The following is a 26,761-nucleotide window of genomic DNA, read 5'->3' as shown; positions in this document are numbered from 1 at the left end:
ATTTGAAAAGTGCTGCTGTTTGACTATACAGAATACTAAGACATGTAGTAAAGAAACAAAAAACCAAAAATAAATCCTTCTCCCAAAGGAACTTCAATAAAATTAGAGTACATTCCCATTTGAGTTTCAAATTGAAAATATTTCAGGGATTCTTACAAACCATTTGGAACTGCAAAGTAAAACTACAGTTATATTTCCTCAATGTAAAAGAATTATCAGCATAATACCCCAAATTAAGGTAAAACAATTATACAGAACAAGCTACTCTTTGTTATTCCTGAAAAAGGATGTGAAGGCAGAGGGATGAGCAGTATGAGAGCAGGAGAGGAAAGAATGAAACAGAAAAATTATTCGATCATGTTCGCTGCATAAAAGTTTATCATTATTTTGAATTACAAGCAATTTATACTCCCAAAATACAGTGTACTACAACTGAGTTGTGAGCATTTGGATATATCTACCTAACAAAAGAAAATAAGGCTCAGATGAAGTCAATGGCAGTGATGGACATGGTAACTGTAATTCAGCTTCAGCCCCCAGTCAGATACATCTGTTTTTTCAGTCCTTACATTAATAAAAATAAACATCTTGTTTAAATTTCAAGTATGTTCTCTTCATAACTTCCATAAGGAAGTTTTGTCTTATTTTGATAAGACATTTCTATTAAAAAAAAATTACTTAGAAATTTCTAACAATGAGATATGGGTTTTGTAAAAGACCATAAGAATACTTGATGTAAAATACTTTTTGACGCTGTAAAAAAGAATGTACTGAACAGTAATTAAAATTTTCGTTACAATGTTATAATTAACACGTCATGTATAACAAACTTCAGAATTGTAGACAAAGAATATCAGACGAGGGCAAAACTTAGTGTCATCTGCTATTTGCACTTAATTAGCAACCAAAAAATTGCAGAAAATTTTTATCGGTTTATAAAAACATGCTTTTTCACTATTTAATCTTGACATGGAAAGAAGTAGGTGTTACGCAGCTTTGTATTAAGTATTGAAGTATTGACGAATGCCTTGAAAAAAAGCAGACTAATATTATTTATCTTGAATATAAGTAATGCATCTGTGCGTGCAGAAGCCAAGTGAAACCAAACCTCTTCATGTGTTCATTTCAAAGTAAAGGCAACTACCTTGCTCAGAATATCCTGTGGCTCAGCAGATGTATTGAAAATCATCAACGTGGTTATATCCAATTGCTAGTCAGGCCTTCCAGAGTTGAAATACACGCAGCCATAAATATTAATGTGTGTGCTTTTCTAGACCTATCTTCAAATGTTCCATCAAATTTTCTTTAAATGAGGAATAACATAAAGGAATACATTTTAATAGGCAAAGCAAAGCAAAGCTCAGGCAACTATTAGGTAAAAAAGGATATCCCAGAATCCTTTAGAGAATTTAACAGTCTCTGCTTCCCTAGACTCTGCATCATTGACATGTTTAAATGCGGTACACCAACAAAGCTTTCTCTAAGAAATGAATCCGTAGAAAAATAACAATGCTCAGAAAAACCACCTCGAGTTTAGAGGTGGCAAAGAGAGAAATTTGGCACATGATAAACAAACATGACAGCTGATGTAAAATGTAAAGTCTGTGTGTGGCTAGAGGATTCAGCAGAATTTAGAGAGGCGATATGAAGACTTTCTGTACACAGAACTCTCATGAACATACTGAGCTTAAAGCAGAAGGATGAGAGAATTAAATTCTTCTTGTACATAAATATATTCTCCCAGGAAGGGAGAACGGCACATGAACTGTGCAGAATAGGAAAAAGAAAAGAACCTTGAAGTAACAAAACCCCAGAATCTCAAAGTAACAAAAATGAATAAATGTTTTGGCAATTAAAGTTTGCTTTCATTGCAAAGATCTGTCATTTAACAAATGTAGCACAAAAATTAGAACTTCTTTTAGGCTTCTGCTTTACAATAGTATTGAAAGGCTCTTAAATGGCAAAATAAAGGAAAGTCACACCATCATAAAAGCAGCCTACCTATTTACACACAAAATAGCGGCCTCGGGTTACATAATTTCAAATGCTTTTCTTCTCAATATGAATAAAATTCACCAGTGAAAGAAACTAGACAACCTGAGATTATACCAGAGGATTTTCTATATTCTTTATGCTATATTACACAGCATAGGTTTTATTTGCCAAACACAAAAGATAAATAGCAGCATCACTGCAGTATCCATTTTTATTTCCATATTACAGGTGGCAAAGTAGCTTTAGTAGCTTTTCCAAAGGAGTATTTTTATTTGAATGACAGTAATATGGGTTAATAAAAGATCTCAGAGGAGCCCTTTTCTGGAACTTTAAAGGCAAATTCATTAATTGGAAGCAAAACCTACAAAACTTTTTATTTCTGTCTGGGTAATTTCACATGTGCATTGCTAAGTATCTTTCAGTATATCATAACAATTGTAGATTTTTTATTCCAGAAATAAAACACTTTGGTGAAGATTTCTTTATGACCCATTGGCTGTTGAGTCAGAACATACTGAAGTTTAGTGAAAATGACATCTACTATCTATAAAGGGGAATAACTTGATAGAAAGAGATGCATTTATACTGAACCTTAATACTATAGAGAATGTCAAATCAAGAGTTGGAGGCATTTCCCATACATTTAGGCTTCAAGAGAAGATGGAGATGAGAATGATGAAACTACAGGGGAGGTTGGACAAGGTTAATTAACGTAGATGTGTACCACCAGAGAACTACTGTCATACTGCTGGTGCTATACAGCTGTGAAGACTACACCTAATATAAATTCACTTTTTACATGTAAAAATCCTGACTTCATTGGTACATACAGAACATATCCAATGTGTATTCCATGGGCTTTTTCTTTTTTCTATTGAAATTTGCTTCTTTATAGACTTGCACAGGAGCTAAAATGATCTGTTTTAATACTTTCCATTACCTTAAAAGTACAACTCAATGTATACAATCTACAACATGGATAATTTAAATTCAACAGGCACTATAATATATCCTTGCAAAATATAGCTTTTCCTTGCTGTAACTAAAATAATAATTAAATTCTTACTAATTATATAGTTGTTAGTACTTCTACACTAAAAAGCAGGAAAAAAAAATCTGCCAGTAAAGCTGCTTGCATTTTGCAAGCCATGTAAGTAAAGTGTCTGAATTGACATTTCTCTAAACAACTTTCTGCCTTCACCAATGTGCCTCACACTAAAATTAAACACGGCAAAAACACCATAGCCAACGTAACATCTAAATGTGATTGCTGAAAAATACCACGTATTTTTATAACTGGTACATCAATTTATTCCACTAAAATTTGAAAGCTACAGGCTGCCTTAAAAGTTTCACATAGCACATGGTGCACTCACGAAGGAAACTTAATGCTGTTGCTAATCAAGTCTACTCTAGAATATGACGACTTTTTTGTTTCTGACACCTAATCATTACTATTGCTGCTACACAATGAACTTCCAGAACTCAGGTAATATCTTCACCTTGTCCTGCCTGATGCTTTTTAGATTAAACAGTTCTGAGAGGTATTAGCTCAAGAGTCGTTGCACAATATCCAACCCATCTCCTTGGAACAGGACCCTCATCAACTATCATCCTGGAATTTTCAAAAGTGTGGTTGCTTAATAAGGAAACCTCATAAGGAAATGCCAAGAAAAGTGGCAAGTTTTACATCCCATTCTTCAGGTACCCTGCTAGCTTCTACAAAAGCACACTTCCTTATCTGGGATACAGAAGAGTCCAGAATCCTCCTCCAAAAGCCTTTCCTCTCTTTCAGTTTTTTCTTGGGATATCACTTGTAAGAGATCGTGACACTGCCCTTTCAAGTAACAGTACAATGGTAGGATCCCTTTCCTAAGATGTGAGAACCACAGGGTAAGTGCTGTCTGCCACTCAAACAGCAATTGGCTATGATTCCTATTAACTGAAAATTCCTGAAATACTGTAAGGGCAAAAGACTGGACCAGGGACCTGCTTCTCTTCACCTTCTCTTTTCCTTCCAGAGCCTTCTCAAATGCCTGACAAATCTTAATTTCTCTTCTATAGATTGATTTCTCATGTTGATTTGTTCCCTACAACATGTCCATGTGCAGAAAGAGGGCAAATGACCAACTTAGGTTCTCATCTTGGGAAGAGCCATTTCCTTGCAACTGTAAGATATGAATGTAAAAAAGCTTCAGAAAGAAGCATCTCCAATTCCTTTGAGCACTGGTCTTATTGCGCAGGTCTTGCACGGAAGAAATTTGCCTCTTTAGCAAATTTTCATTCCCTTCCCTTCTTTTGTAGCTCTCAACACATAAGTAAGAGAATACATTAGGGATCACCCCGTTGTTGCTATGTCTCCAGTCTATTTCTTGTGCAACTGCAGGAGACAGACATGTTGGGAAGAACAACCTCTGACTCCCGGGTTCAGGATGGTGCCACCATGCTCAGCTGCACATGCATCAGGCACTTGGAGAACTCCCCTTCATTACAGTGTGACTTACATAGGTGCTTAGGTGCTTTCAGGACCAGGTGACAATGCTCCAATCTATCTATCAATGAGTTTCCATCATCACTGTTTTGAACCTGTGCACCTTAATTTTACTCTTATCCTATTGTTGGTTTCTATGTGCCTTTATGAATCCAGGTGTCACGCTCACCTTTTTCTGATGTGAAAGTGTTTGGGGTGTTGGGAAGAGCTGAATGATGCAACACAGCAACTAATGAACTGTGAAGCATGTCCTGCCCAGTCATCCTTCAGCAGAAACCAGAATGGCACAAGATTTCACTATGACATCTGGAAGAGGTAAATGCTGTAAGAGTATAGGGAAATCAGGAACTCAAATTTGGCAGAAGCACATTTCTCCCCTCTAAAGCACGCGGAAAAACAAACTAGTAAAAATTTAAGTAACAACACAGTCATATTTAAACTTAATGCAAAATCATAGTATATGAAGATACTGGAGAGAAAACTGCATCTGTGGCTTCCATGTTCTAATATGAATGCATGTGTACTGAAAGGTGTTTTGCAAATCTGTAACGTGAGCAGCACAGAACTGTGATCAATTGCTTGCATGCAATTATCACAAATATCTGATGCTATTAGCTGCTGCAACATTATCATTTGGATAATTACCTGCACCTGTTTTCTCATTAAATGGCTGTGTACATCATTACATTTTCAATGATGTCCAGACAGGATTTTTTTCCGTCATGCTACTGAAATACAGCTGATTGGAAATGTGACTTCTAGATGCAGAAAGCATCATGTCAGCTGGTGAGGGAAATAACTATATTGCTTTAACACTGAGAACAAAAGTACTGAGCTCTTTAATTCAGTTCATGAAGTTCATGAAAACCTTTTAATTGCTTCTTCTCTGGCTCTGAGTTCTGTAAGTATATATAAAGGATTAAGACTGTGTCTGATATGTTGGGAAATACCAGAGAACTTAAATACAACTCAACCATTTTGCTTGTGCAATAACTGAGCTCTGCTGCCACGTTTGCCAAGTCACAAACTGCCATATGACTTTACCCAGCTTGGGAGCAAAGTCCAAAAAGTGTAGAAATCTGTGAGCACTTGAAGACACATTGGAAGCAGAAATTCTAGGTGGCAATATGTAGTCTCCTAAGTGTGCTGCTTTTGGCTGAACCAATTCCTTTCATTGGAAAAACGTTGTTTATGCCCAGACACTAAGTGTCTGCAAAATTTTAGCCATTTTCCAGTACACTTCTACTGTGTATCAGATTTTAAAATACTACAAAAAGCACTTCCTATGAGGCTTGATTAAGGTTAATGAAGTAACTTAAACCAAATAATTCTCTGGTAAAAGAAGAAAGACAACAGGAGATGGTGAAAACACATTGTTTTTTAACTGTGATGAAAATATCAGCATACAGGCCTGGTTTTTGACACTGATGAGGAAGCTTTCTTTACCACTATCTTGTACTTCAGAGTAATTTCAAATTGAACCCAAAGAACCAGTATTCTGCGAACAACAGGTTTGCCAAATAGCTTTCTGATACAGCATATAATGACCTCTGCCTCAAATCAATGATTTTTTTGGCCACTCTTACTACAGTCACAGCTAGACCTGCTAAGAACATACTATCAGTCATAAATGCCTGCAAACAAATTAAGTTTTGTAAGAAGGGATGAAAAAACCTCCTATAAATATAATTGAGACAAGAAATCCCTCTTAAATTTCAGCAAAAAACCTAATGTTTGTGCTCTTAAAGAGGAGTGATGGAATCCATCTCCAGCTCACTGCCACTGACTTCCAACTCGGGAAACAACTGACTTAGACTCTGAAATGGAGGCAGTCACGTTACCCACTTTAAAGCCTGTAGATATAAGGAAAGGTTTTGATCCACACTTTATTAGTTTCTAAAGGGCAGGATGGATGAGAAGAAATCTAATGGGATAAGTATGAGACTGAAAGAGAAGCCCTGAAGACTGCAAGAAATTAAGAGGCTTTTTCTTCCAGTAGATTAATTACTAAACAAGAAAAAGCTTATTTAGGAATACTCTGGTTATTCTCTTTTCTTCTGATCCCGCAATGTAGTGAGTGCAGCTCCTAGAGGAGGATCTTCAGACTCACTGTTTATTTGCATTCCTCACAGGCTTTTTACTGGCCACAGCTTTGAAGGAACTGGTATTTTCATTTTTCAACAGAAGAGAAAAGCCAGGCAAAAAGCACAAAAATTGTATTGCTACTCAACGCAAGTCAGCAAAAACTAGAGCAGAAACTGTAGTGGTTTCAGTAGAGACAGCCATGGCACGATGCAGTAACATGCCTTCAGCACTGAGTACCTACGGAACCCTATACTAAAGCATGTGCTACTTCATTTATAATTTTACAGAGTCTCAAACTACCTAGATTAAAGCTTCCTGAGGTACATTTACATGTCTTGGGCATATACCCAGGACAGAAAGTTTACATTCTTCTCGTGGTCTTTCCTGAATCAAGAGCCCCCACTGGAACTAAATTCATTTTTCTTTTCCAGACCAATATTCCACTTGAAAAATGCCAATTCACCAGAAGGTAATGAAAAAAATATTTTTTTTACTGGCTCTACAACATGAAGCACTTTGTCTCTCTCCTGTTGGGATTCTCTTACCTCAACTTCCTCTCTCCTATTGGGGTACTCCTACCTCATCTGAAGGAACTCCTCATGAATACTCCAGAAAGGGAAAACAAACACACAAACAAAAGCCCACTTATTCAGAGTAATTCTACTTTTAATTTAGCAGGGAAATATGAGACTAGATTCTGATGCACTTAACCAGCAGGATAGTGTCTGGAACTATGGGTGAAAGATGGTGAGGGAGACTAGGTTTCCAATATATAACAGTAAAACTTTCTAATCCTAAACATTTTTGTTGTCAAGAAATCCACTGTAAACTCAGCTCCAGTGTCTAGCTTATTATGGTAGCTGCTTTTCAGCATATATGATGGCAGGTGTTAGATATAACCTCAGCAGGAGACACGTAATCACAGCGAGGTAAATGAATTAGGCTAGAGGACTTAGTTAGCACTCTGTGGCACTACATGGTGTTACACAGAATTACCCTCAGCAGTCAACTTTATCTTTCAGGTTACTTTGAGAATACTCTGTTTTAATGAGAAGTGACTTCCCAGATCTTTCATATAGCCTCTGTCTGTCTTCAACAGAAGAGGAGAGTTCCTCAAATATTAAAAAAATGCCATAATTTATTATATCATCATTTTCCAGCCAAACATCTTTAACAAATCTTTATCATCTATTGGTGGTTCTAAATCAGCGTCTCCCACTTAATTCTGTGAGTTGCAGAATGTTCTGCAATTTTGTACTCAAATATGAGAGGGCTGATGCAACTCGTAAGCAAACAAGAAAACTGATATCCCAAAGTTACAGTTATGAACACTACAGAAACCCCACTGCTTCAAATGAAAATTTGAAAGTCAGTAATCTATGTTAAGTATTACCTCATGAGCCACACTGTTCATATTCAAAAAACTTTGTTCTATAAAAGAAGAAAAAAGTGTAAACTAGAAAGTCATATGTAGAGAACATCTACAACAAAAGAGTAAGGAAATCATTAGCACTAATTTGTTTGAAAGCTATTAGGCTTTTTGTATTAGCCTTTATTTGTAGGCAAAATACGTTAAAATAACTTGTCTATTTTAGGGTTAAGGAAGCCAAGAACATTGTCTGTCAGTGATTCAGAAAATGGGTTTCTGATGTTGATTAATGTTTTACTTCCCTCTGCAAGAATACTGGATACTCAATGTTTGTAACAAACCTAGAATTTGTGCCAGGTTTTGAAGTCTGTAAGTCAGATTCGAAGTTACAAAAATGACTGTGAGATTCCTGTAAGTTATAACAACAAGCAATACCTGAGACATAGCTGGTGGCATTATTTTGGTTTTTGAACAAACATGTTAAGTGCCCTACTCACTAAGTCTTCAGGTGTGTTTTTAAAGTAGCTAACCCCTCCAGGGCTTGCATGGCAGCACAGAGGTAGCTGGGTCCCTATTCTGGCAGTTTGCTTGGTCTGATATCCATGTTGCTCCATATTAGCAGCAACTGGTATTAATTTACACAGTTAATTGGAAACTGGCTTGAATGTGTCAACATGAACTGGAGCTGCTTTGCCAAAAGGCATGTCCTTAATGGCTGCAGCTATTACCTGGATGTGCAATAAAATGCTAAACATGCTAGTGTTCCAGGTCTAGAAAATTCTATGAAAAAATTTAACTTTAACACAGTGAGCAAGCTGCAACTCCCACATCTTGATAGTACTTTCTGTTATTTCTTGATAGCATTCAAATGAATTAAAAATACAGCTATTTACAGTAATCTGGGGGAAATAGGATTGAATAAGAAATGTACTGGATTATCTTCAATATGAATGAAAACAGAAGAAAAGCAGCCCTGCTAACATAAAACATAAATGCAATGCAGCACTAAAAAATATTTAATGACCAAGTATTCATCACAATGGAAAATCAAAAGAACTACAACTTCACATGGTAAGACACTAGAGTTGGCTTGAACCGCACATTTGCTAACTGATCACTTTATCTGTCTTTTTAAAATAGATCACAACTCTTCTATGCACAATTAAACAACAACGTACATTTTTCACACAACGACTTCACATTCTACAATATAAAATACTCCTTTGATTCACTGTCTAGTTTATAGGACATCTGCTAGCTATGCATGTCTGGTTACTAGGTCATTTAAAACAATAATTAATATAAGCATTTTCTGCAGACGTTGCATAGGCATTGCTAAACATTATGCAACATTAGATATTCAGAATACAAATAAGCATACTAGGCCATTCAAAAAATCACATATAGCCATGAAAATCATCTATTATCACCTCAAATAGCACTAACAGAATCCTCATCCTGGCTACAACCAGCACTATATTAAACACAGAAGGTTTCATTGCAGGAAACATCCTTTCAACGCACTGAAAGGCAGCCTGTGAAGATTTGATTTTTATTTGGATTTGAACTGTTTTAAAATGAATGAAAGGCCGACACCAGTGACTCATTGCAAATGCAGTGACATCCCCTTAGAGATATCAAACCAACCACTGCCTTGAAAAAAATTTATGCTACTGTCCTTTAGAAATCAGCTGGAACTGCGAAACACTATGGAAAGATTTTACACAACTGAACACAGTGTTTCATAAAAAAAATACATGGGCACGAATAAAATCATATCCAGCAAATGACAAACGGAGCAGACTCTTGACAATATTTGTATTTCTTAACAGTAATCCATAACATTCTAATTGCATCACTGTCAGTGATGACTTCCTGTAGCAGAATTAATACAATGCACTTAAATATCTCAAAAAAAAAAATCTCTTTCCATGGGGTACAGTCCTTCAGGAACATACTGCTGCAGTGTGGGTACCTCACAGGCTACAGGTTCTGCAAGAAATCCTGCCCCTGTGTGGGCTCCTCTCCATGGGCTGCAGCTTCCTTCAGGGCATCCACACCTGTTCTGGCATGGGATCCTTCATGGGCTGCAGGTGGATCTCCGCTGCACCATGGGCCTCCAGGGACTGCAGAGGGACAGCCTGCCTCACCACGGTCTTCAATACAGGCTGCAGGGGAATTTCTGCTCCAGTACCTGGAGCACCTCCTTCCCCTCCTCCTTCACTATCTTGGTGCCTGCAGGCCTGGTGCTCTCACATATTCTTACTCCTCTCTCTGGCAGCTGCTGCCCAGTGTTTTTTACCCTTTCTTAAACGTGCTATCCCAGAGGTGCCACCAGGACCTCAGCTGTGACCAGTGGTGGGTCCATTGGAGACAGCTGGAATCAGATGTGTCTAACACAGGGCGGGTGCTGGCCTCTTCTTGCAAAGGCCACTCTTGCAGCCCACACCTTGCCAATAGCATAACGTACTGTTTGGGCATATTTTTCTGAAGACATCTTTATTGGACTACAACTAGAGGACTTGCAGTCAACTGTATTTGTGAATGTGTATTATATAAACACATTAATATCAAACTGCTGTAACTGTGCTCTTGGATAATGCAAGATGGCATTAATAATGACTAAGTGTTTCTATAATTATAGTTGTGAACACTGTTATAAACACATTCTTGGAACAGAAAGACAAGGAGAAAGACAGAGGCTGAGAAAAGGGAAGAGCTGCTCTTCCTACAGCATTTACTCCATCTGACTCACAGGACACTTGAAACAGAAGAGCAATGAATTAACCACTCTCATTTAATTCATGCAAATATATACAGAAAAACATACATGTCATTACTTTTTGGGTCTATTTAACACAATTTCAGATTAGTACTAACTCACTAAAGGCCATGCTTTTATTTATCAAGAAAATTAGAGTACTAGCACCCTATTTACTTCAGTAGTGATAACTTCATATTTCTCTGCTACAGTAACAATCCGACTTGCATGGTAAAAACACTTTTAGAAAATTTTTATTATTATCTTTGATATATCTCTCCAATTTTTATCTAAAACAAGATCTCTCAAAGAACTATTAATATTCACAAACATGTAAATAGATAATGTGCACATTAAAGCATACACATATATGCACGAACCTTATATGACATTTCTTTTGTTCCACTGAAATAACATATCAAGCCAAAATATTTATCTATCTGAAGTGCAGCTATGCTCTCAACAGTCTCACGTGGATTAAAATAAATCAAATGCCATAACTAGTGTGCTTCCCCTGACTGCCACCAAATTATACAAAATATTATATATCGACATCAACTCACTTACTGAAGCATGTTGCCTGAAATTAGGAGTGTTACGTGCATTAATTTTTTTCTACTGACAAGGGAGTACTGAACTGAGAGTTCTTGTTTCAGTCTAGTATTACAACATTGTTGCATAAAGCATTTTGCTTTCAAGCCAAGAATTCCCCACAAACCATTAATCTAAGATGTTCTATTCATTATCATCTGAAGTTATTTCTTCTAAAATATGTAGCTCAGAAACTGCTGACAAACTACTTGAAATCATTTTCTAAGTGTATCACATAACCCTCTAGCTAAGGCTAACTGAAAACTAATTAAAATCATTAAGATGATGATTTGAACAAGAACAGGAAAAAACTGCTTAGATGAAATTATGAGGAAAAATTAGATACCACTTGACTGAATTGTGCCCTTAGACAACTGCTTCTCATTTGCAAAAAATGAGCATTTCTTTCCTTCTCCAAGGGGTTTTTGACCTTTTAAGGCACCAGTATCCTCAACCCTCCTCAGACTGACTCGTTCATCTTCTGACCCAAGGCTCCCAAAGCATATTTCACTTCCTTTATGGGCAGAAATAAAACTCCCCAAACTGTAAATACAACTTGTTACCAAATTTAATACCTTTTTACTTGATCATCAGAACATTATTTCAGAGTTCTGATAAAAAGGCAGGAACAGAAAAAAGAAACAAGCTGTATGATATCAGATAAATAAAATTATATGTATCATTTTCCCTCCATAGAAACACCAGTCCCTAGTCTGGACTCTTGCCACTGGGAAAACAAACCAAAACATCTTCAAGCCTGTGGTCATCACAGAAGAAAACATTGTTTGGACCTCTTCTATCTGCCAAGAAGACTGAACATCACATACCAACAATTGCCTTCACAAAACTGAAGTGTGGTAATTAATGAAATTTGGAATAGAAAGAGAATTTCCAGTGATTGAGACAAAGAATGTATACCTTGTACTGAAAGCCAAGATGACTGATACGCTATGTGCGTTACCTCCAACTAGAGAAACAGCATTAAGCAGTAATGAAATAGTTCAGAAAATGTTTAGCAGTATATGCCAAGACCACTGGACAAAAGCCAGTTTAAAAAGGAATTTGAAAGAACCTCCTTTATCTGGGACAATGAACTTATCCTAGAAGGATGATCCAAGTGCCAGATAAACTGAACATTCATCTTGAAGTTGGGAGTCCTGCCTTTGCCAGAGGAAACAGGATGCTGAAGGAAAAGGTATTTCAGTTCAGCCATAAACCTCAGATAAGATGTCCACAACACAGGGAAGCATTGATAAATCTACAGTGAAGACCACTGGAAGCATTTTTGTAAGTGAAGGATACCTAAGGCCAATTGGTACACATCATATACTAGTACATTTATTAGTGCACTATTGATGAGTGCATATGTTAAGGTTTTGTTTTTACAGTCACTTCTGAACATTCACATTGTTTATCTCCTAATTGCCTTATTCAAAAACTAGGGAGGAACGTTTTCTCAAGATGGACAACTGTTAAAGACATTTTACACGAATGCCAAAATACATAACATGTCCTTTAAAGACCTAATTGAAATGGATGTGAAATACCAGGACATTCATCTGCAATGCTTCTAAGTGTTATGGATATATTTATACTGTTACGAGGCTAATGCAGAAGTCTCACAATGCTACAATCAGTGATTTTATGTAGTAGTCTTTTTGTTTCGCCTACTTTTAGGTGACAATAGTCACAAGAGGCTCAGTCTATAAAGCTAAAGCAGATGCTGAGCTGGGCTTAAGGCAGTCATCTCCTGGCTTAAGGCAGTCATCTCCCAGGAGATGGAAATCAGTACATGGGGGGAACTCTTAACATGTCTAGTGAAAACCAGAAAAAAAGAACAACTGGTAAATGTTAGGCTAGTGAATAGTTTAAAACCAATGGACAGATTCTACAAATTTGTGTGGGTGAAGCCCTAAAGGAATGACTGCATTAATAGAGTAAGTTTATAGTTCAGCAGAATGCAAAGGTTGTTGCTATGGAACAAGGTCCAACGGCATGCACTGCACAAAATACATTAACTAATAGTATCACAATCGTCTTTTAAATGCAACAAGCACATTATCATTGAGACCTTTTGTTTTGGGATATCTCTGCTTTTTCTCTCACCTCTTTTTCTTTTCACAGCAGATTTTGATTAATATCTCTTTCAATGAAAATGCCTAAGGCCATCTTTGTTTTATCTCTTATTACTCCTTCTTCCTTTGAATCTCAGTAGTCCTGTCTGCCCGTTTCTAGTACTACTTCAGATTCATTTATGACACCATTCTGTTTTCTTTCTACCTTCCCTGATGACACCAAGTTTCTACTTCTATTTTCTAACTTTTATATTCCCCACATGACAAAAGAAAACCTTTGATTTGCAAAATACCCCTCATAAAAATCACTTGAAAGATCTGAGGATTGCAATTAACAAACAGATTTAGATGAAGCAGCACTTTAACAGCAGTACTGTCAAGAAATGCTGAATAAACACATAAGCTAACGTCAAAGAGAAACAAAGCAAAATAAAGACCAACCCGATGGCATCCCTTGACCTGAGGATGGCTTTATCGGTGCGTTCACCTGATCCCAGTTAAGATCATCATCATCTGACTGACTATAGCCACAGGAACTGAGAGGCTCATCAAAAGTACAGCATCCTGTTAAAGAAACACAAAGAGAAAAATTAAACCAGGCATGCGGATAACAGATTATGAATAGCTAATCCTAACCACTGAAATGTCATTCAATGCAGGCTGTGTCCTTTTTAAGCATCTTTTAATACAAACATTTATCTATTTATTAATCGTCACTTTCTGAGAGGGCATAAAACCTTCTTGTCGTGAAAACAAAATCCCAAAGGTAAAAAAGCAGATTTAGGACTGCAGACAAATTTTCTCTCATGATGTAATCATCAGGTATCAAAAACAAAACAGCAAAATAAAAACCAGCAAAACTCAGAATATTGAAATATTGCAATATTAGCATTCCTTGGGGAAAACAAACTATGTCATGCCTGAGGACCTACATTTTAGAAGAAAACCATAAGGGTGGGAACATCGGCTCCTATTGCTGTACCTTGGTTTCCAAGTACGAGAAGGCCTAGGTGCTCCCAGGTGTGCTGCGATGCAAACAAGTACCAGCAGGGGTGGGATCAAGGCCTCTGATACAATACAGCACATCTGCCGCAAAATGTTAATCTATGCTTAGTCTCAAGGTCTTAGAAAGAAAACAGTATTATTTCCTCTTTTTTTTTCTCACTCTCTTCTAAGTAAATTAGAAAATAATAACGTGTTATAAAAGCTCATTCTATCCCAGGCTGAGGTAGGGAAAAAACTAACGTCCTGAATTTAGAAGAATAGATTCTGACATCATCCACAAGAAAATGGAAAAGGTTTGCTTTTTATCCTGTGGTACAGAGGAAACTTCTCCAGCTTTTTTACATCGTTATCAGCCAACAGGAGACTAACACGGGGTTACAAAATTCTGTTTTATTTGATGTTTCACTCCAGTGAAGAATGACATCTTTCCTATTTGGGAAAATAAATATAACCCCACTCACAGATATTTCTGTCCATATTAAAGGAAATCCTGCAGCTGTTCAAACAAAACTAAACTTTAGGGCTATTCATCATCTTTGCTATCTCTCCATAGGCACAGTGGGCTAAGCCTTGCCAAGCTGTATTAAAATAGGAAACAGACAAAATGTAGCTTTAAAAATTACTTCAAAAATCTAAATTTTCATAGAAAATGGCATTACAGAATACCTTAACAAAATGCAGAATAGAAGGCAAAATTTCATTATACCCGACAAACTTCACCTAAATGAAGTCCAGCCTTCCGAATGGCTAGTCCAGCTGAATATTTCAGATTCATGGCAAGAACTTTGCAAGCATGTAATCTTCAACAGAAATTATTTTTATATGCAATGGCTGAATAATTTAAGTTTTTGTTCTCCTAACAGTGAGAGCATTACATTGGCCTTTCCAGACACACCATGTTTGGCCTGCCCTCAGATACACGTCATCCTGTATTAGTCTCTGTTCTAAAATATCTTTCTATAGGAAGTCTCAGTTAAGATCTAAGAGTATGAGGGAAATTGGCATCTCTGGCCACTGCTTCTTTCTGTACAAATTAAAGTGCAAAAGATTCAATTAGATAATCCAGTGGGAACAGAAAACCCATTAAAATACTGACAACTCCAAACGCTAACATTTCACCTCAATGATAACAACACATATAAACTCTCTCTCTCCTGAAGTTAAACAAATTGAGAAATACAAGAGATTTTTATAAAGTATATTAAATAACATCTGCAACATTTCCAAAGGGAAAGCTTAGAAATTTAGGCAGTCATTTATGCATTTGTTCTAGTACTTGCCTTACTTGCATAAATATTACTCCAAACTTCATAAAATATGTCACAAGCTAAGTTTCAGACATAAATGCTAAACATCAACTTTCAGACTGTGCTTTTTTATAAGGAATAACAATAAAAAGCCCACAGGTGAAGCAAAAGGTAGTTTCCTTGCAAAAGTACTGCAAATGATAATAGGACATAAATTTAAATACCAAATTATGCAGCGCAATGTAGTCAAGCTTGGCAAAAAATACACACCCAAGTAAAACCTGGCACAAATCAGGGTTTACAATCCAAACCAGGACCAATGAATGTATGGAATAGTTCCCACACTTCATTACTCTCTTATATGGTTCCGAATCATGGGTCATGTCAGATTATGTGACCAATACATCTGTTCTAGAACAAGCAGCAGTCACAAGGATTGAGGCCATGTTGCTGAGAACACAGCTGCGCTGGGCAGGGTACGCCTCGAGGATGAAGGACCACCACCTCCCTAAGATCCTGCTTTTTGGTGAACTTGCCACCGGCTGCCGCAAGAGAGGAGCCCTGAAGAAAAGGTACAAGGACTCCCTGAAACAGCATCTCAGCCTTGGCCATATTGATCATCATAACTGGTCTACTCTGGCCTCCAATCGGAAGGCCTGGAGACACACCATCTATAACGCAGCTGTCTCCTTTGAGAACGCATGTAGGATCACTCTCGAGGAGAAAAGACAATGCAGAAAGAACCATGTCTTGCGGAATATACCATCTAAGGAGTCTTTCTGCTGTGCCTTTTGCAATCGGATATGTCTATCTCGTATTGGCCTCATTAGCCACCAGCGTGCCTGTAATAAATGTGGATAGAGCCTTCCTTAATCTTCGTTCGCGAAGCCTAGCCATGAGTGAGATGAGATCATTACATCATATATATCTCTAGTGTTAAGACAGAAGAGTTTAAGGCGTCTTCTCGCTCAAACCCAGAAGCCAAGCACTGCAAAATGTCCAATACTGGAAAAATGGTATGAGTTGTGATTCTAGATTGTTAGTAAAGGCTCTTCCGCTTCTCATGAATTAGGAAGAAGTCAAAAATGTGCATAAATAGAATGACTGTTCTACTTGTCTAGACCTCTTGTCTGTCTCACTGCTTGTTTTTCTTCATTTCTCTTGCAAGTCTATAGCTATTTTTTTTGTCCTTTATGTCCTTTTGCCATTTACATCCTTCAAACCTTTGCAAGTTTACTATTACTACAATTTCCTCAAAATGAGTATCTAACCTTCACATCTGCTATAGGAAGAGTATTAAAGGAACTTCTTAATTCCTATTCCTAAGCCCTTTCCACCCACAACTAATAAGGAAAGTGTAGCAAGTATTACTATGAGTAATCAAGCTGTACAGTCACCTATCCAGAGAATCGACCAGCATACAGAAGATCTTTAACAGCACAGATGCCAAGCCATCTTTCTTTTTACAGCCAGCCACAAAGGATAAGATGAATACTAATGAAGGCTTTGCACAGCCATGACTTCTTGTAAAGTCCTTTGGAGATTAAAATGGCATATATAGTGGTTGGAAGTGGAGGCAAGCTTATAGACTGAACATCTTAATGGAAAAAAACAAAACACAAAAAAAACTTAGCTAAATTAGCCAAGATATAATTACTGTAAATCAAGAGTCATCAACAGGCCTAATGGCTTATGCTCTCTCCCTAAAGTTCTGACCCTCACATCTGACTCTACCAAAAATAAGATGAAGTTTTTTAGAAACAGGTCATAACATTTGACTAACCTCTACATTTGCCACTGCTGAAGCCCTACTGTCTTCTTCTGCAGCTCTTCATCTATTTTCCAATCATGATGCCCTTACTGTACAAGGTCCCAGTTCATAAAATGCTATGGAGACATGGTATCAACATGCACTGCTAAAATCTGAGCAATTACCAGCAGTCTTTAGTGTCTCTCATCGCCGCACTGTTTTGAAACACGAGCCACTGCCAAGACAGGCAGTTGTTTATAATCAACTAGCACACTTGAGAAATTCTGCTCATTTTTTGCTATTAGAATTGAAAATAACAATCATAATACATATTGTGTGTTACACAGTTTAATCAAGCAAAGCAATTTCCCTGCCTGTTATACTGCCATCACAGTTTGGATAGCCAAACTGTATTTTAAAGGATGAATTCTGTGCTGACTGAAATATTTATAAGTAAAACAGGAGATCCATACCCCACTTAGATTCTTTGGCTTATGGTGCATTTTACAGATATTTTTGGATTCCAAAGAGGACATGAATTGACAAATGCAAAAGCTACAACACAGTCTATTACAGCCTATGGTTCTTTCAACTGCAATTATCCATTTAACCATCATGAATCCAGTTCAATATAACCATGCCATTTTCTAAATGTAGTCCTTTTTTGATGCTTCTATTTTTATTTGGTTAAATTACTTTAGATATTGAAAAATTTATGAGTTCAAACAAGGAATATAATTTAAGGTGAAAGCAACCAATTAAAGTAAAAGGGATAAAGAATACACTTTATTTTTCCTATTGTGAATGAAGTTTTATTCAAACTATTTTGTGTTTTATGACTATGACATTTGTTATGAAGCATTCTCAAAGAATATCTTAATAAATACTAGGATAGTAAAAGACACAATCCATTAAGTGACAAAAAATAATATAGAAAAAAGTTCAAGTTACATTGCACACTGCTTTATTTTTGTTGGGTTTATATACTTCAGAGATCTCAGATCAATATGTACTTTCCATCAAAAAGTTTGCTGCCAAGTGTACAAGTGCTAAAACTTGTTGTATTAGTGCTAGCACTGGCAAGGAGGGTATGCGCATACCAGAACTGATGCAATGGCCCTGCTTCAGGATAAAATCAATTTTTTCTTTACAGCAAAGCCCTATGGTTTATGGTCTGCCATAGTACCATGAATCCCATTGCAGAATATGTGAACCCAGAAGATGAGTTTACTGAATTTTAATAGTATTATCCTTTACCTTATTTAAAAAGTATTCTGAATTCTGCTGTCTCTATATTTTCAGTTTCATACTGAGAATATGTTTATGTCAATTAACTCTTGTGTAAATACAGTGTAGCAACTCTTAGAAACAGAAATAAAGATTTTTATATCTGATCTGAAAGCCGGACATCTAGACAACATGACATATTAGGGAGTCTGGATAATGCAGTGAAAGATTAATGTCCTATTAGGCAATGGATCTTTCCTTTCTATCTATAACAAAAAAAAAGCCTCTGCCCAAACCAACAATATACCCTTCCTCAGCCAACTGCATTCCCTTCTGTGCTCATGAACACCACTGCATCCAAAAGCAATGGACCACACCAGGACAACATACCAAGGTAAATGAAAACTAAAATAATTGAAAAAGTGTTACAAACTACAATTGCTAAGCTTGCTTAAACCATGAATGAGTCACCTTATCCCCAAGGGTTACTGCTCCGGACAATCACCCTATCTAGGCACTCTCATGACAATTAGAAAGTGATCTTAGAAACACAGCATTACGAAAATGGGATCCTGAGCCTCTAAGTTGACAAACTATCCCATCAGAGAATAAACAACTACTCCTTTGGGGGCAGATAACCAGTCATAAAGTGGAAAACAAAAAATCAATCCCAATTATAAACTCAATAATGGAGAAAGCAACAGTGGGAATTAATGGACAATTTTTAACATCAAAAAAAAATTAAAAACTTGCCTTTAAACTTGTGCCACAGGTCTGGTCTGCTGAATAACTTTACTATAGATTGGGTGATGACAGGAATTGCCTAATACAAAACTGTTTGCTTCCCTGAAATCAATAAATTGTTGAGCCAATAAAGCTGAAATAAAATTCAAGTTTTACTTGAGTAAACAAACCAGAGGTACATAAAAGGACGGTTTAAGGAACATATTAGAAACTGGACATAGTGGTCTGCCTGGATCTGCTTTCTGTGTAGATTCTCAGCAAAAAATGGCTCTACCTGCCCTTTCAAAGTTGTTATAGCATTGCATGTTTAAAGGGCTTTCCAGACATGCTAGCTCAGAGATAGTTAGTAAAAGAAACTCTTCTCTGTGTGCCTCCAAAGTACCCACAGAGCTGCCACGTATCTGCAGTGACATACACGCACCAAATATTCTTATCCAGGCTTTACAAGTGAGCTTTCAACAGTGGGCAGTCTGTTTTAAAATGGAGCATTTATTTTCTCTCAAAATATACCACATTTTTCGTTTCTACTAAAGGCGAGTGTTCAGAGCTCTAAATTAATCTTGTAATCTATATTACTGGTCAGGGAGTCTGAAAACCCATGTGCTGCATAAAGTTGATCAAATTTAAAACAGTATCTACATTTTGTCATGTCTACATATGCATGGGGGTGAGAAAGAAGAGCAAAAGGAAACAGATTTTACAATTACATAACTTCTCTGATGGTGGCTGTGCTCAGAAAGGGTTTTGAAAATGGCAGAGGATGGAAGAATTGTCTGGAAAAAATCTCATGTGCAAGAGGAAAGATGATGAGGTAAAAAGTATGCTTTGCAACTAAGAAAGACCAGATATTCATTCTGTCCATGAGGGAGAACAAGAGGTAAAAAAATTATACAAAAATGTACTAAGACATGCTGAAAAGGTGGTATGAGAATGCTAGAGAGTTATGAATTCATGGACACAATTCCAGCAGTATCACAGGTGATGACAGTATACAGAAAAAAAAATAATTTCAGATAAACATTTAAAGCTGTTATTTATGAGACTTCAAAAGCTCACCACATGTTCATAAAACACTTACAGTTGTTCTCTCTGTTCTCCCTCCACTTACCTGACAGAAACTGAATCAACATAAATGTCATCAAAAATGTTTCAGTTTTTGTGACACAGGACACTGTAGCAAAGCTGAATTTACATATCTGCCAGTTCTAACTTTCCCTGGAAACCTACCCACATTTAGGCAAATAAAATGTTTTCTAAACAATTGCATTTGCCTAATAAATACTGAGAAGAATTCAAAATTTGGATTCCTGGACATTAGTGAAAAACCCTGAAAAACGTTTCCTCTCAAAATGTGCATTTAAAGTCCTTTGAGCTACGGGACAGACATGAGAACAGACACCACTCACCAAGCCAAGACACTGAATAAGGGCTCTTAAAATAAATATCATTCATCTTATGTAAGCAAATAATATCCACACATTTGTGTCACTTTTGTATCAGTGAATATTTATGATGCACATGGAAAAATGGGTGCATATTCCATGAGCAAACTTATTTCTGGCATTTTTTTAATGCCAGGGTGTTTGATTTTGCAATATTAGTGATAGATAATATCATCATTAGTTAGGGTATCTACCAAGAAAAATATCTGGGTGTTCAAACCAATAAAGAACCTACAGGATTACACAGAAATTGAGTCAGGAAACCCTATTTTGAAAGGTAATCCTAAAACAAGCATACTTGCAGAAGTCATCAGATTTTATGCTTTAGGGCAGGATATCATGCTAGGTGTTAAAAGTACTAGCTGGTCTTCGAGTTCAACAGAAGTGAATACTAAGAGACATTTCTTGTACGAATAGCTGCTATGGATAAATTTTAGTGGTTGGGGGATGGTTGGGTTTTTTTCTCAGGTTTAATTTCTTTTTTGGTATAAATACTGATGTCTTTTTCAATTATTAATTTAATGCCTAAATTGAGTTTGAGATTAGGGAATTGACTTTAGAAATGTATGTTACAATAACTTGCTTTAAAAAGCCTTATAAAAAAGACTTTTTTATATGAGAAGTACTTTGGAATGACTTTCCAAGAAAAACTAGAAGTCCAGTTTGTAACACCGATTTAACCTATACAGATGTATATATCTCATTAAAAAGATCACACTGGACATACCAGTTGCAAAAGGGAGACAGGTGATTTACATTTTTATTGCAGCTGAGTGAACCTGACGAAATTCTGGACCATGGTCAAAAACACTACAAAAATGAATAAATAAAAGGGAGATTTGCCATATGTTTTGCATCTTGTTTATCACAAATACATGACAAAAATGTTCTTCCAAATGAAAAAATCTCTTTTATAAACTTTCTGAAACGTTTTGACATAAAGCTTTGACCTATAGACAACTCACAAAAGGAACCGTCTTTTCACATACTTTAAACAGAATGAAAAATTCAAACGATATTCTGGCAGCAGAATAAGCCTACTGAGAAAAACAAAATGCAACTGCACACCTATTTCACATAGTTTATATCATAGGATTTACTTAATTTATTTTCCTAGCTACCACCCAGGAATGCACAAAGCCACTTTATTAAATACGTAAAAGCATTCAGTCATCCTGGCTGGCAAAGAAAGCAGATGCTATGGAACAGAGATATGGGAGATATTATTTTTTCCCCATTTACTTGAAGTGGAGATTAGTAAGGACATAACCAGGAGGTTGGGATGTACACAGGGCATTAATATATACAGAAGGTAACAATTAGGCATACTTTCTTTTGACACCATGCAGTACCTCTTAAAGGACTTGAAATGACATCTCTGTTTTGAAAAACTACAATAAAACACATGACAATGTTTTCTGTACTCTTTCCCAGGGAAGAAAAGAAAGAGGGGTGATTTTCAGCTCAGCTCCTGGACCACACACACCCCTACCCCAATTGTGACTTTGAAGCAGCAGCAGTCTGCAGCACTTCACCCTTCTATCAGCTGAGGGACAAAATACATACCATAGGTATGTCTTTTCCATTCAGCATCTATTTGTGATTTCTTATATTGGTAACAGATGCTGCCCCTATCAATTTAATTATTATGTAGAATACCTCTATCATTTCCTCACTTAGATTTTATTGCAATTTTACCTCCTTTCAGTTCACTGACGAGATCTATCACCAAAATATGCCCAAGCACATGCAGCTGTGATGAAAAAGAAAATATCTAAACACACTAAGTAATTACTAATTTGATTTATTTTTCTCCTGGTTTAATTTGCTCCTATAAAGCTACCAAGGCCTAAAGGCAAAATCCTAAATTGTTTCCTTAGGTGAAGTGCTGCCCTGAAAAAGCGTAAGCTCAAGAATCACTCACTGTTAATCTGGTATTTACTAGGGATGTAAGCAATTGTGCTGATCTGTTGAAGATAAACAAATTCCAAGAAAAGAAGACAGCTGTCTGCTTTCAGTATTTTCATATTCATTCCAGTTTTTTAACTGATTATCCTAAAAACTGCTTAGTCCTTTTCATTTCACTTCACCAGAGTACCTCAGCACCTTTGTAACTCACTAAAATACAGCACAGCAAAGCCCCAGAAAGATTCGTCCAGGGAAGGGAAGAGCAGGGAAAGACATTTGGGAAGCCACACAAAACTGTACAAGTGGAAAACAATACAGAACTGCACAGATTATGTTCAAGAAAGAACCTTATATAATGGGAAATCTGAAGTGAAATAAAATGCAATTCAGAAGGAAGGAAAAAAGAGGGTGGGGAGATCCCCTTTCCCCCCCCCCATCCAGCTGGGAGGAAGAGATTGAAACGCATGCCTTGCAGCCAATATTTATCATAATAAAGGGTCTGTTCACCCCAACACTTTATTTAAATTACAGTGTAACCTAAGAAACATACAATCATCAAGACTGCCGTTATTAGACCACACCAGACCATTTCTCTAACATCTGTTCAGGAAACACTATATTAGACCTTCAGTTTGTCATGAGGACAAACCTTTTCATGCTACATCCATCCTAGGGCTCTGGGGAACTACAGCCTAATAAAAGACAGTCAAGCCACCTTTTCCACAACCAGTACTGCCAGCCATTCATTTCACAAAGCCATTAAATTCCTGATCCCACTGGATTCTGATTTTCACTAAGGTACTTTTTAATAACTTTAAAAATAGAACTTTTTTCTTAAACTTAGTAAAATCCAACATGTTAATTCTCAGTTAGAAATTGTGCTATTCAACTACTCTCCCCGCAAAGTTTTTCCCTATTCCCCATGTAATTTATATGCATGAATGAATGGATGTGAATGAAGGCAAAAATAAACAATACAGTAAGCAGTCACTTATTTTGTCTATGGTTGTGACAGGAGTCATACAAGTTTTCACAAAACAAACAGCTATGAGCTGCATTTCTGGATATGATACGATGAAAAGAAGACTATGTTGCTTCAACACATCACATAAATTAACAATTCAGATTGAGATAAAGAACACTTGTTCTCATTGAACAAACCAAACCAAAATGTAACTTCCTAGGTCAATGTCACTTTGTTCACTCCTTGCCTTACAGCATTAGGTAAATAGACAGACATTGATAAGTAATCCCTAAGCTCTCATAGACTAATCAAAACCTGTGATATTTTAAATTACTTTAACTACTGTGTAACAACTATAACTGAATCTGTTAACAGCACAGATTATATCTGAATAAAAAGCAAGTAAGAGCTACATACTGATTTTAAAGTTTAGTATCATGTTTACTAAAGTCAATAAGTACAACAGTGTAAAACAGTTCAAAGTCTTGATTAGGTAAAAGCCAGCTCTAAGACAATGGGCCCAACATAAACTTTAGGATACCACAGCTCTACTGCTAGCACAGGAAGAATATCCTCAAAGGGATATTCTCCTTTCTTGCCCAGCTTCCACAACTTTTACAGGCAGTTAATACCACCTCTGAAGTTATCACACACCAGGACTGAAGACAATGTGTTTTATCAAAATCCAATTTTGATAGCTGAGAGATTAACTATCATTTCATCCTACTATCAGGACATTCTGAGCTGAGTAAGTTTTTTGGGTTTGGTTGCTTTGTTTTTTTTCCTGATGATGTCAAAAAACTACTAAAACATGCTATTTATCTCTATATAAAGGGATTTCATTGAGAAACCTGACAGCATTCTTCTCATCTGCCAGCTGAGCTTTTAAAATGTATCTTCGCCTTTAAACTCTTCAAGCTAAAAACAAGTGTACTTCAAGCTAAATCATTCTCCCTGGTGCTGCTCATTTTTAACGAGCCTCTTGCCTTTACCTCTCCCAGCAGACTCCACAAAGCAATCTCAGGTGATGTGAAACCAATGCTTGATGCTTCTCCAAACCTCTGTCTTTTTTGAGCCTGAAATCTTCCTGCTAAACCCATATGGGACTGATGGGCCATTTCAGTCAAACCCAATTTCACTTATTTATCACAAAGCCCCTACTTAGAAACTCTACTGTGGATTGCTTGTACACACAATCTGTTTCCAGCTTTGAACTTTAAAAAGGATTTAAGCAGTCAATCTCAATATCATTATAAATCCAACGTGCATTACTTGTCTATTGATTGTGAGAAAATAAAAGTTTGAAGCTTGATTTCAGGGGTAATCTTTCCATTTGCTTGATGAGTTCTGCAGTTGTTAGAGAACACTTAGATAACAACATATTAAGCTTGGATGAGAAATACAGACTATTTACAACACAGTTCTAGCTTTAAGTAAAGAACAAAGGCAGCATTAGCTTTGCTAGTCTCAAGAGGCTTTTCAGCTATGCCATAATTAAAAACAGAAAAAAACACAAAAAAACCCTAAAAATTTTTTTATAAAGGATTTCACAGCATCAAAATATTTATTAAAAACTAGTACTATTAAGATGAATTTTATAATTCTTCTGCCCAACAGATCAGAAGTTTATATTCTTCAATGGGTAGAGCAAAAGAAAAAACAGACAGGACACACTTGTATTCATTCCTCTTCTTATCAGACTGCCTTATAAATGGTATTTTTCCCTATAAACTCTAAGTGAAATAGTTTATCATCTAATTAAATGAGCTCTTTATGTTTTGAGTTCTAATGTGTCTACTGAGACATCTGAGAACAAATGCCATAAAAGAATTTTATATATAGAAAGAATTCAAACAGATATTGAAGCCCATGCAGCCCACCTCCTGCCTGCTAATCCAAGAATTCTCCCACCCTTTTTTTGCTTTTAACTCATGGATTTTCTTTCAGGTGAGAAAGGCTGTTACTCTTCTTGGTTTGCTTTTTAACGTTACTATATATGCATTTTCCCAATCAGGGAGTATGAACTGCTACAGATGGATCCCCAACCATTTAGTTCTCTGATACAGCTCTACCTACTCAATCAATAATTCAGGAAAATATTCATCTCGTTTTAGTTACTGCTGTCAGTACAACTCTGTGCCTAGATGAAAGGAGAGCAGGACCTCCATTTGGAGGTTTAACCTGTGCTGCTCAATGAATTAACCTGTAGGAGGTGCCACAGTGATGAAGCAGGCAACTTCATCACACGGGCTATTAGTTCACTACATCAATAACGCCTCCAGTCATTAGCAGTACTATGGCTGAATCCCAGGTCTGCTTGCTAAATTCAGTCAGCACAACAGGCTTTAACTGTGCTACAGGTATAAATAAATTTCTATTTTTAAATGTAGTTAGCTACTGCTTTTCTTTCCTCTGTTTTAGTCACTATCTCTTGCAGTAAATTATACTTTATTTCATTCAACACATCTTTAACCTTCTTTCAGAAGGAAAATAATTAATTAATTTTAGAAACCTCTGACAAGGTCTCATCAACTATAAGAGAGATCCACACTTGACACTACTGAAAACATTACCACTGCAACACTGACATGCCCAAGCATATACGACCCAAGGAATGAACTCTTGAACCTCCCACACAGAAGAATAGGGCACTATCACTACACTACCCAGATAAAATAATTACTTTCAATTCTTGCCTATAAGAGGATTAAATCAGTAGTAAACTTGCTTAGATGTTGTACTGTAAAAAAAAAAAAAAGGAGAGAGAGAGAAATGGAGGCCACACAGAGCTTCACACTTTCTAACTTTGTAGAAACTATTTCAGGTCTGTGTGTGAGGGACTGTAGTCATCTAGGTACAAACAAATCCAAAGACTGTCAGGTTGATTCAAATAATTTTTTGCTTTCCATTAATTCCTACTCCATGCCTGATGCAAGGGATGTTTTGTCCAGGTCATAACACTGGGATAAGCATCTCTGATCCTTTGTGAAAAGGGTCTGATATTCCTGGGACCCCAGTATGTTACACTGGGAAGGTCTTACACTCTCAGTTGCCAAAGTTTGCTTCAGGATAGGACAGTCTAATAAAAGCTAAGCGTATGCTCATGT

At 36.7% G+C, this 26,761-nt stretch overlaps 1 protein-coding gene across 10 annotated transcripts in view; it reads right to left on the bottom strand.

Annotated features, from left to right (window-relative positions):
• Positions 1-26,761, bottom strand: part of PTPRM (protein tyrosine phosphatase, receptor type M) — a 422,377-nt gene that overhangs the window by 306,209 nt on the left and 89,407 nt on the right. For all 10 annotated transcript variants that reach the window (XM_027676337.1, XM_027676347.1, XM_027676366.1 and 7 more), the window contains exon 2: positions 13,809-13,931. In XM_027676337.1, coding sequence (XP_027532138.1) covers positions 13,809-13,931 — 123 coding nt within the window. The remainder of the gene's footprint in view (positions 1-13,808; positions 13,932-26,761) is intronic.

Source organism: Neopelma chrysocephalum, unplaced genomic scaffold, assembly GCF_003984885.1.
Source record: "Neopelma chrysocephalum unplaced genomic scaffold, ASM398488v2 Primary Assembly neopelma1_22, whole genome shotgun sequence".
NCBI lineage: Eukaryota > Metazoa > Chordata > Aves > Passeriformes > Pipridae > Neopelma > Neopelma chrysocephalum.
This window is presented reverse-complemented; position numbering and strand designations above follow the sequence as displayed.